The sequence below is a fragment of the Pinus tabuliformis genome, chromosome 3_2 (assembly GCF_031772625.1).
Source record: "Pinus tabuliformis cultivar Carrire ecotype Pingquan chromosome 3_2, CPIR1, whole genome shotgun sequence".
In the NCBI taxonomy this organism is placed as follows: Eukaryota; Viridiplantae; Streptophyta; class Pinopsida; order Pinales; family Pinaceae; genus Pinus; species Pinus tabuliformis.
The window spans coordinates 338953029-338968035 of record NC_142302.1 but is presented as its reverse complement, the minus strand read 5'-3'; the positions used below and the strand labels follow the sequence as shown (position 1 = coordinate 338968035).

Sequence of the window (15007 nt, the reverse complement as noted above, 5' to 3'; positions counted from 1 at the left end):
TTCACTGAAATTTTAGATTTCCAGGTTTGCAAGCAATTTTTAGAAATGGCTTATGAGGGAAGGGCCAAATCAGCCTCTCACTCCTCTAGCAATGTCAAATCATTTTGAATGGCTGTGAAGGATGCAATTACAAACATTAAGCCCAACATCACTAATTAATAAAACACAGTTGCAAGCATAGGCCTCTTAGGACACCATTTTCATTAGCAGGTCCTCTCAGCAACTTTTAAATACTTCCTGACATTCATGATAGCAATGCCTTCACAGATCCCATTTCAAAAATGTGTCAAGAACAAATTGAAATTGAAAGCTTTATTAATGTCCACTAACTACCAAAATAGGTCAAATGGGACTAGTTCTCTAGTCATTGATGAAAAAAATGCATGCCATCACTTGTTCTGGAACTGTTGCACCATCACACGCTCCTCAAAATTTCCCAACCAATTCTCTTCACTCGGATTCAATATCCATCCCCCAAAATCAGTCAACTTGATAATATATATTCTGTGGATTTCAGTTCAACATTAGCCTCAATGACTCGGGGTAAGTTCAACGTTGGCACATAAACAGGTCAAGCAAGTCATCAACAATTCAAGTACCGTAAAAAGGACAATAGAATAGAATTTTAGTGAGGATAAAGATGAAGAAAATACCTTTTTTTGCCCCACTCTTTTGCTTCCTGAAGTGAAGCTTCCTGTACAATAATAAACTGTTTAAATATCTATGTTCTCTGATTAAAGCATTGCTCAGGCACTAGGTTGGGCTTCACATAATGTTGTAGATCCACAAAGTCAAAGTAACTTTAGCTTGATATTTGCATGTTTTTTTGGAGTTGACAGACAAATATTCATTTTTCAACCTCATGCCATGAATCAGAAATACAAAACAAATCTCCATGAATGGGGATGCCTAGAGTCCAGCGTTGGATAGACATATATAGGAAAAAGTCAAGAAACAAGGACACAATATGAAATTTCAATGGATCACGGAACTCCTTCAAACCTATGAAAGCTCCAAAAAAACCCTACAAACTAGTATGAAAGTGTAGAAACCCCAGGAAATGCTTTTCAGGGTTGATAACTTTCAGGTTTCCATCAACCCTGGAAACACACCTGGTGAAATTTCCAACACCCAGTTTGAGTTCCAGGACCAGAAACAATCCCAAGGTGACTGGTTTCTGGGTAGCATAGGTTTTTCTATACAGTTAGTAGACACTGGACAGGCATCAGTTCAATAGAAAGAAATTAATAGAAATTTATCTAAGATGCCTGTTTCTTTCACACTAATTGTGGACCTCATTTAACAATAAAGGTTTACATAATTTACAACAGTGGTAATATAATGATAAACTCTTAAAATTATAGCTATATTTTAATGGGTACACATACCAAATTAACAACCAACTTGGCAATCTGACAACAGCATTGGAGAGAAATGACCAGAATCATTTCAGAAGAGTTGATGGCTTCTTAAAATTGGGAGAAACATCAAAAAAGATTTGATTTTCAAATATTCTATGTTTTAAATTTTCTCCATTGGAGTAATAACAAGCATATCTAGAACTTTATACCACACAGTATGGCTTGAGTGATCCTATATATAAACATTTTCTATGAGTCGATGCATCTTAAACATAGGACATCAGTAACATACTCTGGAGAGTTCTGTCAGAACAGATATAGACTACAGAATATGGAAAATGATTAATCCAAGCTACACAGTACACTATGTCGTAGAGACATGGACAAACCCTCCACAAACTCCCAATTTCATTTAAATCATTGCTTGAAATACCAATCGACCATGCCTCAGAGGAGCATAAGTACTCAGTGGAATCATGGACTGGTTCTTTGATGTGCATTACCACTTTGACCAAATATTAAGGTCCTAACAGAAGGAATTGATATCATGGCAAACAGAGGGGTCAAGTTTGTGCATGTCTTGAAAATTTTCAGCCCCTTTTCAACTTGTACACTTGAAATTCTCTTGCCAATGTAATCCTTTGTTCTGCTTTATTATATTCATTGACTTCTGAAGTTTGCATGCAAGAGGAGCATGATCACAAGCAGTCTGGGTTGGGATTTCAATCCAAAGAAAAATTCATCATTAGTATTATTGTACTACACCATACAGTTATTATATCCAGCATTTACGTATCAAGTTCCCTGGATGCTTCATTTTGTGCAACTTGCAGAGAGCCCAATGAAGTGTCTGCTTCCCAAACGACTGCATGAATATCCTTTAGCTTGCTTAGAACTAGTTGAGTGAAAGAGCAGTGATCAGGTTCAATCTGTTCTTTCATTTTCTCATCACAGATATTTCTTCCTTCCAATTCAGCTAGTCTACTAATTAGATCTTGAAGAACCTCCCTGTTACTCTTCAATTCTTCCTCTTTGCTTTCAACTTCAAACTCAGAAGATTGAAGCTCCAATATCAAAGCATCCATTTCTCGACTTGCTTCTTCATGGGAGTCAATTAGAATTTGCTTTTCATTGAGAATCCGCTGTAAGGAAAGCTCTGCTTCCTTTAAAGCATCAGAGCCTGCCTGTATCTGAGACTCCAACTGCTGAACTGAAGATTCTGTTAGCTTCAAATGTGCTTCCAGCTTCTTAATCTTTGCTCTGTGATCCTTTACTTGATCTGAGGATTTTTTTAAGGCAGTAAAAAGTTTATTTCTTTCTTCTTCACCTTTCAACAAGGTTGCAGCCTTGCCAAAATGTGTAGAAACTTGTTCTGAAGATGATCTTAAATCTGGTGATGAAACAGCCTGCTTTTCTAACTGAACTACCACTGTCTTCTCAGCATCAATTCTCTGCTGCTCTGCAAGCTGAACCTTCTCTGTCAAATCACATACCTCAGCTTGTGTAACTGCCTCAATCTCCATAGTCTGCTTTAACGCAGTTTCAATGGCCTTCTTATCAGCTTGCAGAAGAGACATTTCCTCCATCTTTTCCCTCACAAGATATCCAAATGTTTCTACTTTTGCATTTGCCCTTGATTCCCGAGATTTCCAATACTCTTCAGATGCAGAAAAATCAGACAACAGTGTCTCAAGAGCACTGAATTTGTTATAGACCCGGACTTTCTTTGCCTGCATTTGATTGGCACACTTTTGCATTGTGTCAATCTCCTGTTTTTTATGAGCAATTTCTTGTTTCAGAGACTCTGATTCCTTTCTAAAAAACTCCATCTCATTGTGAGATATCTCTATCAAGCCCAAGCTGTCAACTACTCGAGTAATCTCTGTTATCCTCTCTTGTGCAAAAGCCAGCTTGGATCTTGCCAAAGTTATTTCCTGTTGAAGCATTTTCTCCTGATTGACAATTAGATCTTTGTCCCCCGGCAGTTTAGAACCATTTTCAGCCCATTTGCATCTTTCATCACTTGAGAGATGACTTAAATCTTCTTTACTGTGTTCAGATTCTTGAAGTCTCATTTCTAGACGTTCATGCTCTAACTGCATAGCCTGAAGCTTTTTCTCATTTATTGCAATGCTAAAGAGAAGCTCTGTAACCTATCCCTGAATTAAATCCAGATCAATTTCAAACTTCTTTCTAAGAATGTCAAGGTTATCCATTGATAATCCACATTTTCCAAGCTTGACATCCATCTCTTCAAACAGTTTTTGCACCTGTTGTTCATATTCTTTCAAGGCTTTAAGCTTCTCTCCAATCCACGCATGCAAGTTAGGAACAAGTGCATCAAACTTCTCTATATTTTCTGCAGAAACTGCCACTGTGATTGCTTTCCTTGAGTTCCCCACATCTGTGCCTGACTCATTTTCAGTTGTCAATGACTGAAGTTCATCAGATTGGTTTATTGCAAAACGAACATCAACATTATTTGATGAGTCCTTTCTTATGTTTAATGCAGCGTCTTGTTGAACAACTTTCTCATTCCCCTTGACCATATCTTCATTACTGTCTATCAGGTTCTTTAGCTTGGACTTGAGATCCTCTATCTCCCTGGAGAAAAGTGTCCTCTCTTGTGTGGAATTTTCCAGTTCTTGACTAGTTTTCTGCAATATTTTCCTTATCTTATCATTATCATTTGCAGTTTCCTCATACATTACTAGTAGTTTCTCATATTCATCTGCCATTTCCTTCATTTTCAATTGGAGTTCATCTGCCTCTTTTGTCAACAAGCTAAAGATTCTATCAGAGTCTAAATTGTCATCCATGTTTTTCCCAAAGTCAGACTGCTCCTGAACACCCACTGCACCTCCCTTCTGGGTAAAAAATATTCCATGATGACTTTCAGAAATCTGAATGTCCTTTTCTTCTCCTTGCTGCTTCATTTCCTCAAGACCTTCAGTTTCTTTTGCGACAGGAGAACAGAGGGGGCTCCCCGATACAATATGAAGACTTCTGGCAATGTTATGGCATCTATCTCCTTTCAAAAGATCTATATTCTCAGCATGCTTCAGAGAATCTGCTGCCTTCTGCCACAACTTCACTAATACATTTCTCTCAAATATAGCTTTCTCATGCATCTTAACTAATTTTCCATTCTCTTGAGACATCCTTCTGAGCTCTGTCCGAAGATTTTGAATCTCATCAATCATTTCCTGTTGCCAAAATTCTAAGTTTTGCTCTGGATGCTCTGATTTAACATCAGAGGATGCAAACACAACTTCTGTTTGTGGCATATTTCCATTATTTGGTGCTCCTAGTGCTCCTCTTGTCTCCTCTTGATGTCCATCATCTTTCATGCCAAATTTCAGATATCTTTTACCATCTTCCAACTCTATCCTCAGTTCATCGGAAGCCTTTTCAGGCACAATCCCCATTTTTAGTTGTTCAGTCTCATTTCTCAATTCTTGAGATTCTATAATGCCCCTTATAGTTGCATTTAATTCAGTGGAAGCCCTATTTTGTACAGTGTCTTGCCATAGTTTCCTAATGTCATCCTTTTCTTGCATTGCCTTCTCATACATGTCAATTAATCTTTCATTCTCTTCAGTTATCTCCTTTAATTTCATTTGACACTCCTCAACCTCCATTCTCATATGGATCACCTCCGGTTCTTCTTTTCCATCCCCGTTGATACTAGCATGTTCCTGCAATAATGTAGTTTCAACACTGTCTTGAATTTCTTCTTCATGCCCTTGAATTAAGGTTTCACGACCTCCTGCATTTACCCCCGTTCCATCTTCCATGTCTGGCACATGCTCTCCACAAATGCTCTTACCTCCAGAATTCCACCACATTCTTCTTGCATCATCTCTTTCTCGCATTGCTTTTTCATAGAGCTCAAGCAGTCTTTCATTCTCTTCTGATGTATCCTGCAATTTCACTAGAAGTTCTGCAATCTCTTTTCTAAGATGAAGAACTATATGTTCTACTTCAGCATTCATAGCGCTTGTTCCATCTGGCCAGATATTTGGGCAATCATCCTTTCCAGACATGTCTCCCTTGCTTAAAAATTTATGATTCCTTTCTTTAATTTCTTTCTCAAGTTCCTCAACTTGATTCCTGAAAAAATGAACCAGTTCTTGGGATTTTTCATTCATTTCACGTGCATCTTCCTCAGCTTTCCTTATTTCATCCAGTTCTTGCATGGCTTTCTCATACATGATAATCAGTCTTTCATTATCTTCAACTGACTCCTTTATTTTTTTGCGTAAATCATCAACTTCCCTAGCCAGAAAAATGGCAGTTCCCTGAGCTTCTGCTTCACGTTGACTGGCTGCACTAATTGCTTCAACTAAATCTTTAAGCTCCCTTTCCGCTGATAAACCATCTCTAAATGATGTCTCCTCTTTCAACTCTGGAGCATGCATTGCAGAGTTCAACTGTACTGCTCCATCAGCATCTGAAACCTTCATCTTATCAAAATGGATCATCAAATCATCAACGCGCCTGCCAGACTTTTCAAATATTAGTGCAAGGGATACACATAAAGATGCTGGTACATTCTGCAAAGAGATTACACATAAATATGCTAGTACATTCTGCAAAGAGATTACAACTAAAGATGCTAGTACATTCTGCAAAGAGAAATCCATGTCATAGAAACTGAGGAAAGAGTACCTTTCCAACTTTTCTTTGGCTTCTAGGCAGAAGCACAAGTTATTACGAAGAGCTTCTGCTTCCCTTCGGTACAGATCAACCTGAAGAACATAGTCAATACATGAAGAACTGTAAGCATGCATTTACAAGGAAATTCCCCAATAATAGATGAGCAAAAGAATGTACTCACTTGTCTGCGAAGCGATTCGTTCTCCTCACTGATGGCAGAAAGCTCTGCTTCTGATGATTCCTTCTGCAAAGCAACCATATCAGTGATATAGGTAAAATAATTATTATCAGATGGACTAATCCAAAATTCAAGTATGAATACTTGATTCAAGATCTGAACGAAACACAAATTCCTGACCTGGTTCACAAGGTTCGGGTCCTGCTCATGCATAAGCTTCCAGTCCAAAGCTTCGAGCAACTACAAGAATATGAACATTATCATGATAAAGAGGTTTGTACGAGCCTTCAACATACTTGGATGTTTTAATCAGAACACACACCTGATCTCGTAATACCGCTATCTGTTCCGACATTTGCTCCAGCTCTCCACCCTCATAAGATTCTTGGTACCTGGTACATAATAAGTTGCCATTGAGCAACAAATTCTAACAAGCGGCATGCCTTAGATTGAAATACTGAATATAATCGTGATTCCATGACTACCTTCTCAGCTGTTCCATCAACCTTATATTTTCCATTGCAAACCTCGTCACCTCAGGATTGCGATCGAGACGGTTTCGTAGAATTTGCAGCTCCTCCATTAACACATTTTTCTCTTCTAAAAGGTGTGCTTCTGCAGACATCTTGTCAGAAGCAACAGCCTCCAGTCTCTTAATTTTGTCTTCTCGAAAACGGAGCATCATCTTTCCACATTGTGCATCTTCCTCGCGTTGTTTGACCTGAATAAACAGACAACATAATAAATTCATAGACTGTACACAGTATATAAATTTCTTGGGTCATACTATGAACTATATACTGTTTCACAATTGATGACATCCCTATCAGAACTAACTTTTATCTCGAAAAATCTGGCAACTTACTAAAAGTTTTAGTTGTTCATTTTCAGCAGCCATTGCCTTCATTGCTGTTTCTAAAGATTCCTCTCTTTTCAGGGCTCCTGCAAGTGCAGATTCTAAATCTCTTTTCTGCAATAAAATGAAAATATATTTAATTATAGGCAGAGTAGCAAAAAGCAATTCAAGAAATGAAATGCATGAACAGAATTCCTACACGAAGAGCCTTCTTATGACCAGGCAGTGGGCTTGCTAGAGCTTTCATATCCCATGCATATGGTCCTAGAGAGCTCAGCAGGGCCATGCTTCCATAGTCATCTTCTTGACTGGAAGACACTCCTTTGAGCTGACCACGCAGGTGACTAACTTCTTCCTGCAGACAACATTAAATAAACTAAGCCAGTAGCCTTTTATAACAGACCAATAAATCAAGAACAGCAAGATAGCCAGAAGAGATTTGACAGAAGTAAATGAATATGCATGTAAGAACTATGTTTTGTAAGCAATATAGACTGAACTTGATCCCCACCATGAAAGTCATTACAAATTGGAAAATATGAAATTCAACAGAAGTAAATATACCTTCAACTGTTGAATTTGCATCTTCAAAGTTATAACATCTCCTGTAGCATCTTCATTTACAGATGCCTGCAAAACCACAGCAACACTCAATTAGGAAACAGAATGTTAGGATTAACGAATTTATAGAGATGGAATATCAGGATTCTTAACTTACATTATTCCGAATAAACTTTGCTCGCTGTGCAAATTTTAAAGTGCTAAGTGTCTCCATTGTGCAGCTGTAGTTTACAAACAGTTGGCATTTTTTTCAGCAGTCAGCATTTATACAAAATTCAAGATTCGTAAAATCCATTGTAAAGTAGACACGTTATAGATTCACCAAGAATTATGTTTGTTTAGTCGTGCACAAAAGGTTCTGAGTGACTTTATATGTAAAAGATCGTTAGAGAAAGTATACCAATTAGAAGGGCTGACATTGGCAATGATAGTCGTTTTAGAGTTTCCACCAAGAGAATCCTGAAAGCACCATTGGATTTTGTGATTAGATTTGTAAGATAATTGCTTGATCGTTTGAGAGATTTGATGCTTGCACAACAAAAAGCTTTGAAAAGATATTGAGAGTCTTTAACAAAAAGAATTTGAACTGCCCAGAAATGTGCTTGTGTGATTTAATTTCGTTGGGCTGTGAATTAGCTAGGAGAGGGAACCGCCTCATCAGGTGAGTGTGTGTGTGTGTGACCAAGGTGTTTGACTTTCCAGAGTCAGTTTCCCTCTGTCATCATGTCAGTTTCCCTCAGACATCAAAGGGGCTTAACATCTGTGCAACAAGCCAAATTGGTTCAAGTGAAAGATATAGGATACTTTTATCATTTTATAAAAAATTGCTAGTAAGAAAACCAAAAATGAGTAACAAATTAACATTTTGAAAAATTCAAAGGCATGTTTAACATGCAATTTGCTGAATCCTGTGTTTAGCCAGTACATCAAAATCACCTGAAAACATATATCCTAGTTCCCAACCATACTTTCAAATTTAAAGGACTTGGGTAAAGATAAACATATTAATGAATTAACACTATACTATTTTGTTACTTCAAAGATCAATGCACAAAAGACATTTTGCAAACCTCCATTAAATACACCATGAAATTTGTATCTTAATCATCTATTGTTCTACATCACATTTGGTCGCCCATTTCTGAGCAATAATCATGGATTGAGTACCAGCTTTGAGATGTTTTACCTTAGGCAGTGTATCAAAATCACTAGAATGCTTGTATATCACAGTTCTCTGCTAAACTTTCAATAAACAGGAACTTAGGAAAAGAGAGAAATAATAATTAGATACTTCTCTGCTACTTCAAAAACCAGTGCTAACCTATGCAGCATTTACCTGGAGAAGAAATGTAAGTTTGGAGTCACGATATGGTACATGTTGTGCTTTCCCATTGGCAATATTTACAAGATTCATGATTACGAGCCTGCAAAAGTCCAGCTTCATGGTTCAAATTATACAATTGCCAATAAACAAAATCGATCCAATAGTAGAGCCATATTGCAATGGCATTAACAATGTAAAGCCATCAAAAGATAAAATAAGGTATACTTGATTTCAATACCCGAGAGTTGAGAGTGATTTGTTGATGTTTGAGGCCTCTTTCAAGCGCTCACCTTCAGCACCTGAACTCTTTTGTCTGTTAACACAACCACTTGTTATCACAGCTTGATAGGTTATCCTACCTTTATTTACCTCTTTCAAAAGTACCTCCAAGAAAATTATAGAGAAGATGATATACCTCTCTGAACCTGCCAGATCAACTAAATTTAGGCGTCCAAATCTATGATGAGTCACCGACTGACTCTCCCACTGCCAAACAATCACAACAAATATAGTCTTCAGAGTGCATTAACATGGAATTGGGCATATCCTAATTCTTGTCCTCCTTAAAACATACAACAAAACAGTCCCCAAGAAGATTGCCACTCAAACAGGACATATAGTTCTGACACCTCATCCTTGCTTCAGCGCCAACAGGGGCATTTAACACTAAAGGAGGGATGCAAGGAATCATTGTCCGACATCCAAAATCATTATTCTAAAGAAAAATGTCTTTATGCCAGATAAACCAAGCAACATGTTAGAAGAAACAGAATGCCATACCTTGCTTTCAATTATACAAGTAAATACACTATGCGAGCGGCTACTAGCACGGTTCATATTAGTTGCTGCAACTTTCCTGTTGGCCGCTCCCTGAAGTCATAAGATGAAGAGAATTAGTTTTGCAACTCTGCTTTCTTTCTATACAATTCATTTCAACAAGCAGAAATCAGAAAAAGCTTATTACAACAGTATATGAGACCTGCAGGAGTAGCCGAATAACATCATTGACACCTTTCACCTCAACTTCTGAAAGATTTTCAACATACACTCCTTTCTTGGCATCTTCCCTCATCTGTGCAACATAAGTTAAGTATTAAATTTAGATAAAATTCAATTAACTTCATTATCAAGTCAAATAAGCGGATCACACTTGCCTGTAAATTTGTTGATGATGGCTCCAGGAGATCTGCAACCTGCTCATTGTATATTTCTAGAAAGGAACACTTGCAAATAAATTTCAATTTTTCTTCTTTTCGAGCATCTTCTTCCTGCAAGCATTTGAATAGAAATGATTCTCCACAAATAGACTGTTTGCAAAAAAAACAACAAAAAAGTACTTGTGTAGGAAAAGCGGCCTGCCCAAACCTTACGGATCCTTGCAAACAAATGCTCAAAAACACGAGGCGTCATTCCACGGTTTGAACTCAGTTTTTGCTCTGCGCCCTCAATATCACCAAGCATGGTATGTGTTTTCCCACTCCCAGTCTGAATAACATATGATTCAGAAACAAGAAAGTTCGATAGGGACCCAAAAGAAAATCCTAAAAGGGATGTTGCATATATTACGAACAGAGGATTGGAAGGAAACCAGAAGAAAATCAATAAAAACAAGTGAGCGCAAACCAGTGCAAAGAAAATATTACTGTTAGTTAAACAAACTAAAATTAATTAGTTTTCATCAAGTAACAGATAATAAAGGAGATAATACAAAACATTCTCACCTGACCATATGCAAACATACAGCTGTTGTATCCTCCCATGCAGTTCTCAACCATGGGCAATCCAGCTACTTTGAAAAGCTTTTCCTGTTTTCATCCATCAATTTAGTCTGTGAATGGAACTGCTAGACAGAAGTGTAAAATAAGGTGTTGTTGATAGACCACTAATACTAAAAAAGTTCCTTTACATTAAAACCAGCTATTCACCTGAGATATCTTTTCCCCAGCTACAAGGTCAAATGTAAAACGAGACTCTGGGTGCCCCAGCCATGTAATAGTGTGGCCACTGTCTTGTCTGACACATCTAGAATGACCTTGAGAAGCAACTTCAATGCTGCTAAGAGGCCGAATACGAATAACAACCTGCAGATGCCATACAACAAACTAGAATTATTTCAAAAATAATGGCGTATATGGCTTGGAAGAATACTTCATTTTCAGGTTTATCAACCTAAAAGCAAGCGATTCAATACTGATATGCAAAATAGTAAATACCGACTACTATCAGGAATCTGGACAAAAATCAAGAGTCTCCGCTTTATCAGATTAATGACAAATTATTTAAAGGCATTTCTACCAAAAACCAAGTGCCATATACAAAATTGGATGGTTTAACTAAGTACCTGAACATTATGGTCATCCCAGAAAGATGGATCTTCTTGAAGCTCAAAATGATGTTGCACAAAATTGTTCTTTGAGTCTGATTGCAAACCTTTTACATGAGCAACATTCTGGGTTTCTGTAAAAGGCACCATCGGGAGATTCCCAGTGCTTGCATTGACACACTGGTTGGTTTTTAGAGATCTAGTTACACCATTTGGGGTCCAACCAGGGACGCTTTCCGGATTTCCAGCTATAGAAACTGGAGGGTCGGACAAAAGGCTCAACTCTTGAATATTTCCTTGGGACGGATATTTCACCAGGCCTGTAGAAGAAAATTGGGCAAAATCCACTTCTGTGGCAGTTGAAAATTGAGTTCTTGACTCATGCCATCCAAACCTGTTTTTGGTATTTGAAAATCCAATTGAGCTATTGTGTAGATCGTTCTCGAACGTACCAAAATTAGATCCTTTGCAAGTATTTTCAGAAAACTGATTTGAACCTTGGCCTTGTCCTGACGCGAAAATCTTTGCCCGAGAACTTGTTTTAGGAGTACACGGATCTTGCTCTGCATTTGTACTGGCTGGTAAATTGTGGTTAGCTTCTGGAATGGGACATAATGGAGGCCGCAAAGTAGACAAAGAGTGGTCCTTGGCACTGAATTCTTGATTAGCATCAGCATTGTTATTATTGCACTCTGGAAATATTTTTTTCGGTGAGTTCCTTAAAGGTATACGCAGAGGAGAAGCAGCTTTCCTCATTCTGATTCGTCAATCGAGAATTAAAACAAGATTTCCCCTGAAGCGATATCAGCAAAACCCTAGGACGAATGGTTCAGCCCACTACCACGACTTCCACTGACATAGTTTCAAAAACTTTCACCTATCTTGTAAATATTGATTTTGCAACGGTTAAAGTATCCAAACTACCCTATGTTCATCTCTTCTGAGAGATTCAAACCCTATAGTTCGATGCTCAAATAGGACTGTACAAGTCCGATTATGCCTGTTTTAGGTCAAAAATGGTTGGACTCATATTCTTCAGACTTTTATAACTTGATCCCAAAGAGATTCACTTCAAAATCTTCTGTTACGGGAGCTGATTACAGAATAATCGTAGCAGAAGACGAGAAAATACCAGTCCCTTGAATTTCCCCAAAATTTAGGACCTCGAAAAAAGGAAGAAAAAACCGAAAAACAACTCGCAGAGTTTAATTTCGACAAAATGAAGTCTGAATGCTTCGAATCCTGAAAGTAGCAAGAACATTGACATCATGACAACCAGAAACAGAATATCTGAAAAAAGAAAACATTCTAAACGCCTAAAATAACAGTTGAGTGGCATGAATATCATGAACTTAAATCGACTTAGCTAATGCAATCGTCATTTCAGACAGAAATTTCTACTTGCTCCAAAGTCTGAGAAGATCCAAACCAACATACCTCCAATTTTCTCTCAAATGAGCTGCAGATCGTCGTCTTCCCGTGATTTTCGCGACTACAAATGAGGCAATCGTTTTCAATGGCACGATTTACCAAACCCTACAACGGGGATTTAAAGCCAAAAACACAATGAAAATGAGGGTAAAAATTGGGTTTTCGGCGCGCAGAATGATTTTTGTGCTAATCCCCTCTAGGGTATGCGATTGCAGATGGGTAAAAATTCGCATGAGCCGTTGAGCCCATTATTAGTGTTCTCTTTCTCCCTGTTCTTCTCTGTAATTGTTTATATGGTGTTTCTGTTCCAAATGCAAATAATTTGCAAATGAACCACTCCCTCCCAAACCCTCTCTTCCTCTTTCTCATTCAAAAGTTTGAATGCAACCAAGGGGGGCGGATCTCAACCCTCGATTTCCCCGCCTGCAACATCCGATGGCCCAAGTGGCCCCCTCAGGCTAACGGTCATACATTTTATGGACGTTACATCTAATATTTCAAACACGGTTTTTCGGGAAAAATAAAAAACATTATTATAAAATATAACAAATAAATATATATTATTCTCTTTTGATTTCAAATTTGAGTAAAGTTCTGGTCCATTTCAATGACTTCCCAAACTTTTAGGTTGGTACGATTGTTTAAACAACTTCAACGTTACATCCACAACTGCAAATTCCAAGTCAAGGCAGGGTACAAAAGTAAAAACCATGTCAAGTTTCGTTGGGGTCCAACAGTAAAAACCAGGTTAAGGGCAGGGTATAAAAGTAAAAACTAAGTCAAGTTCCGTTAGGGTCCGAAAGTAAAAACCATGTTAAGTTCCCTTACGGTAAAACTTAAAAACCAAGGATTTTATATTTCGATCAATGGTGAGAATAATATTAATTTATCAATATAAGTTATAATATTAACGGTAAAGTGTTATAAGAAAATAAGTATGGTCAAAGTTAATTTTTAATAGTAGTGAAATTGGGTATTGGTTCATTTTCAAAATGTTTGGAAATTAAGCAGTTTATCATTTTTGTGATATGAATGAATGAAACTTTAACGTTTATGAGATTAGTTATAGTCTATGGGACAACTAGCTTTCCTGTTTTTTGTCTAAATCCTTTTATTATTTAAATTAATGATGAGCTGACCCAACCTTCTAAGAGTCCCCTCACTAAAAATACAATGCTAAGGAACCCAAGTTAACATGCTATTGTAAATATCTGTGATGTCTCTAAAAGCATCACATTCCAAAATGAAATGTTTTTCTGATTCGACTGTCCCAGAAGTGCAAAAATTACACACCCGCTCTTCCCAAGCTTCTTTAGGTCTTTTCCACCGACCTGTTTCGCACTATAAATGATGCGAGTTAGTTCTTAATTGAGCAATAAGAATCTTTGCTCTCGATGGAATGTTATCTCCAATGTACTCTTTTTGTTGGAGATCACACATGGGGTTGAATTCTTGAACCCAACTCTTTCCCCATATATGCTTATGAAACTTCTCCATAACATAACTCTTCAAATCCTTGCTAACTGTGGGACATGCATTGAAGAGACTTGAAAATAAAAAGCACTTTCTTTTAAAATTTCTCATTTTTGCTTTTAACAAGATTACTATTACAAATTAACTCATCAAAATTATGGTAATTTTGGAATGTTTTTTAGATGCTCTCAAAAATAAAAATTTAACTAATTCTTACCCTTTTTAAATATCAATAAACTAATTGAATCTATTGATCATTATCTATTGATCATTGAATGGATTCCACAGGGAGCTCTAGGGTTTTGATTCGCACCACGTTTTCTCCATGCGTCACCACAAATCTAGATCGAGGGTTGCACAATGTTGGATGGGACTGGATCAAGGATGTGAAACTATGGTTTCATGAGGCACAGAACGAAGGATGGCTACGATATGGCAGAATGCGGTGGGAAGGTGAAATACATGGAGCTTTATCACGAATCTATCATTTTCTTGGTGTAGATCGGCTACGGATCCCATGATGTTGTGATAGATTTGTTTGGTGGTGACTATTGGTAGGTGGTGGGAATCCATTGCAATGGATATTCAGCAGTGGGGGCCCCTCCAAATCGGCAACACAGGTAGAGGATTGAAAGACTAGGAGAGCGATGGTGGACTTGGTCTACACATAAGGATCTACATGTCTTCTTATCCTGCATTTCAAGGGATCCACTCCTTCAATAGAAAATTCGCAACCCCTTCATCCTAGATCTAATCAATAGAAAGGTAGAGGAGGAAAACCTGTAGATTTTCCTAAGAAATCCCAATGGAAAGACCTCTATATTTTGGATCTGATGGAAAG

The 15007-nt window shown here is 37.6% G+C and overlaps 1 protein-coding gene across 1 annotated transcript; it reads right to left on the bottom strand.

The window, feature by feature from the left end:
• Positions 1-319: 319 nt before the first annotated feature.
• Positions 320-13087, bottom strand: LOC149180878 (uncharacterized). The gene is given in 22 exon segments (XM_089416353.1): positions 320-5861; positions 6033-6112; positions 6202-6264; positions 6379-6438; positions 6521-6590; positions 6684-6919; positions 7064-7168; positions 7254-7409; positions 7619-7684; positions 7773-7836; positions 8016-8074; positions 8952-9039; positions 9178-9252; positions 9355-9425; positions 9720-9809; positions 9919-10011; positions 10094-10207; positions 10305-10424; positions 10661-10744; positions 10865-11020; positions 11281-12504; positions 12700-13087. Coding segments are annotated over 21 exon segments (6300 nt in total). The 5' UTR covers positions 12019-12504; positions 12700-13087; the 3' UTR covers positions 320-2149.
• Positions 13088-15007: the final 1920 nt, after the last annotated feature.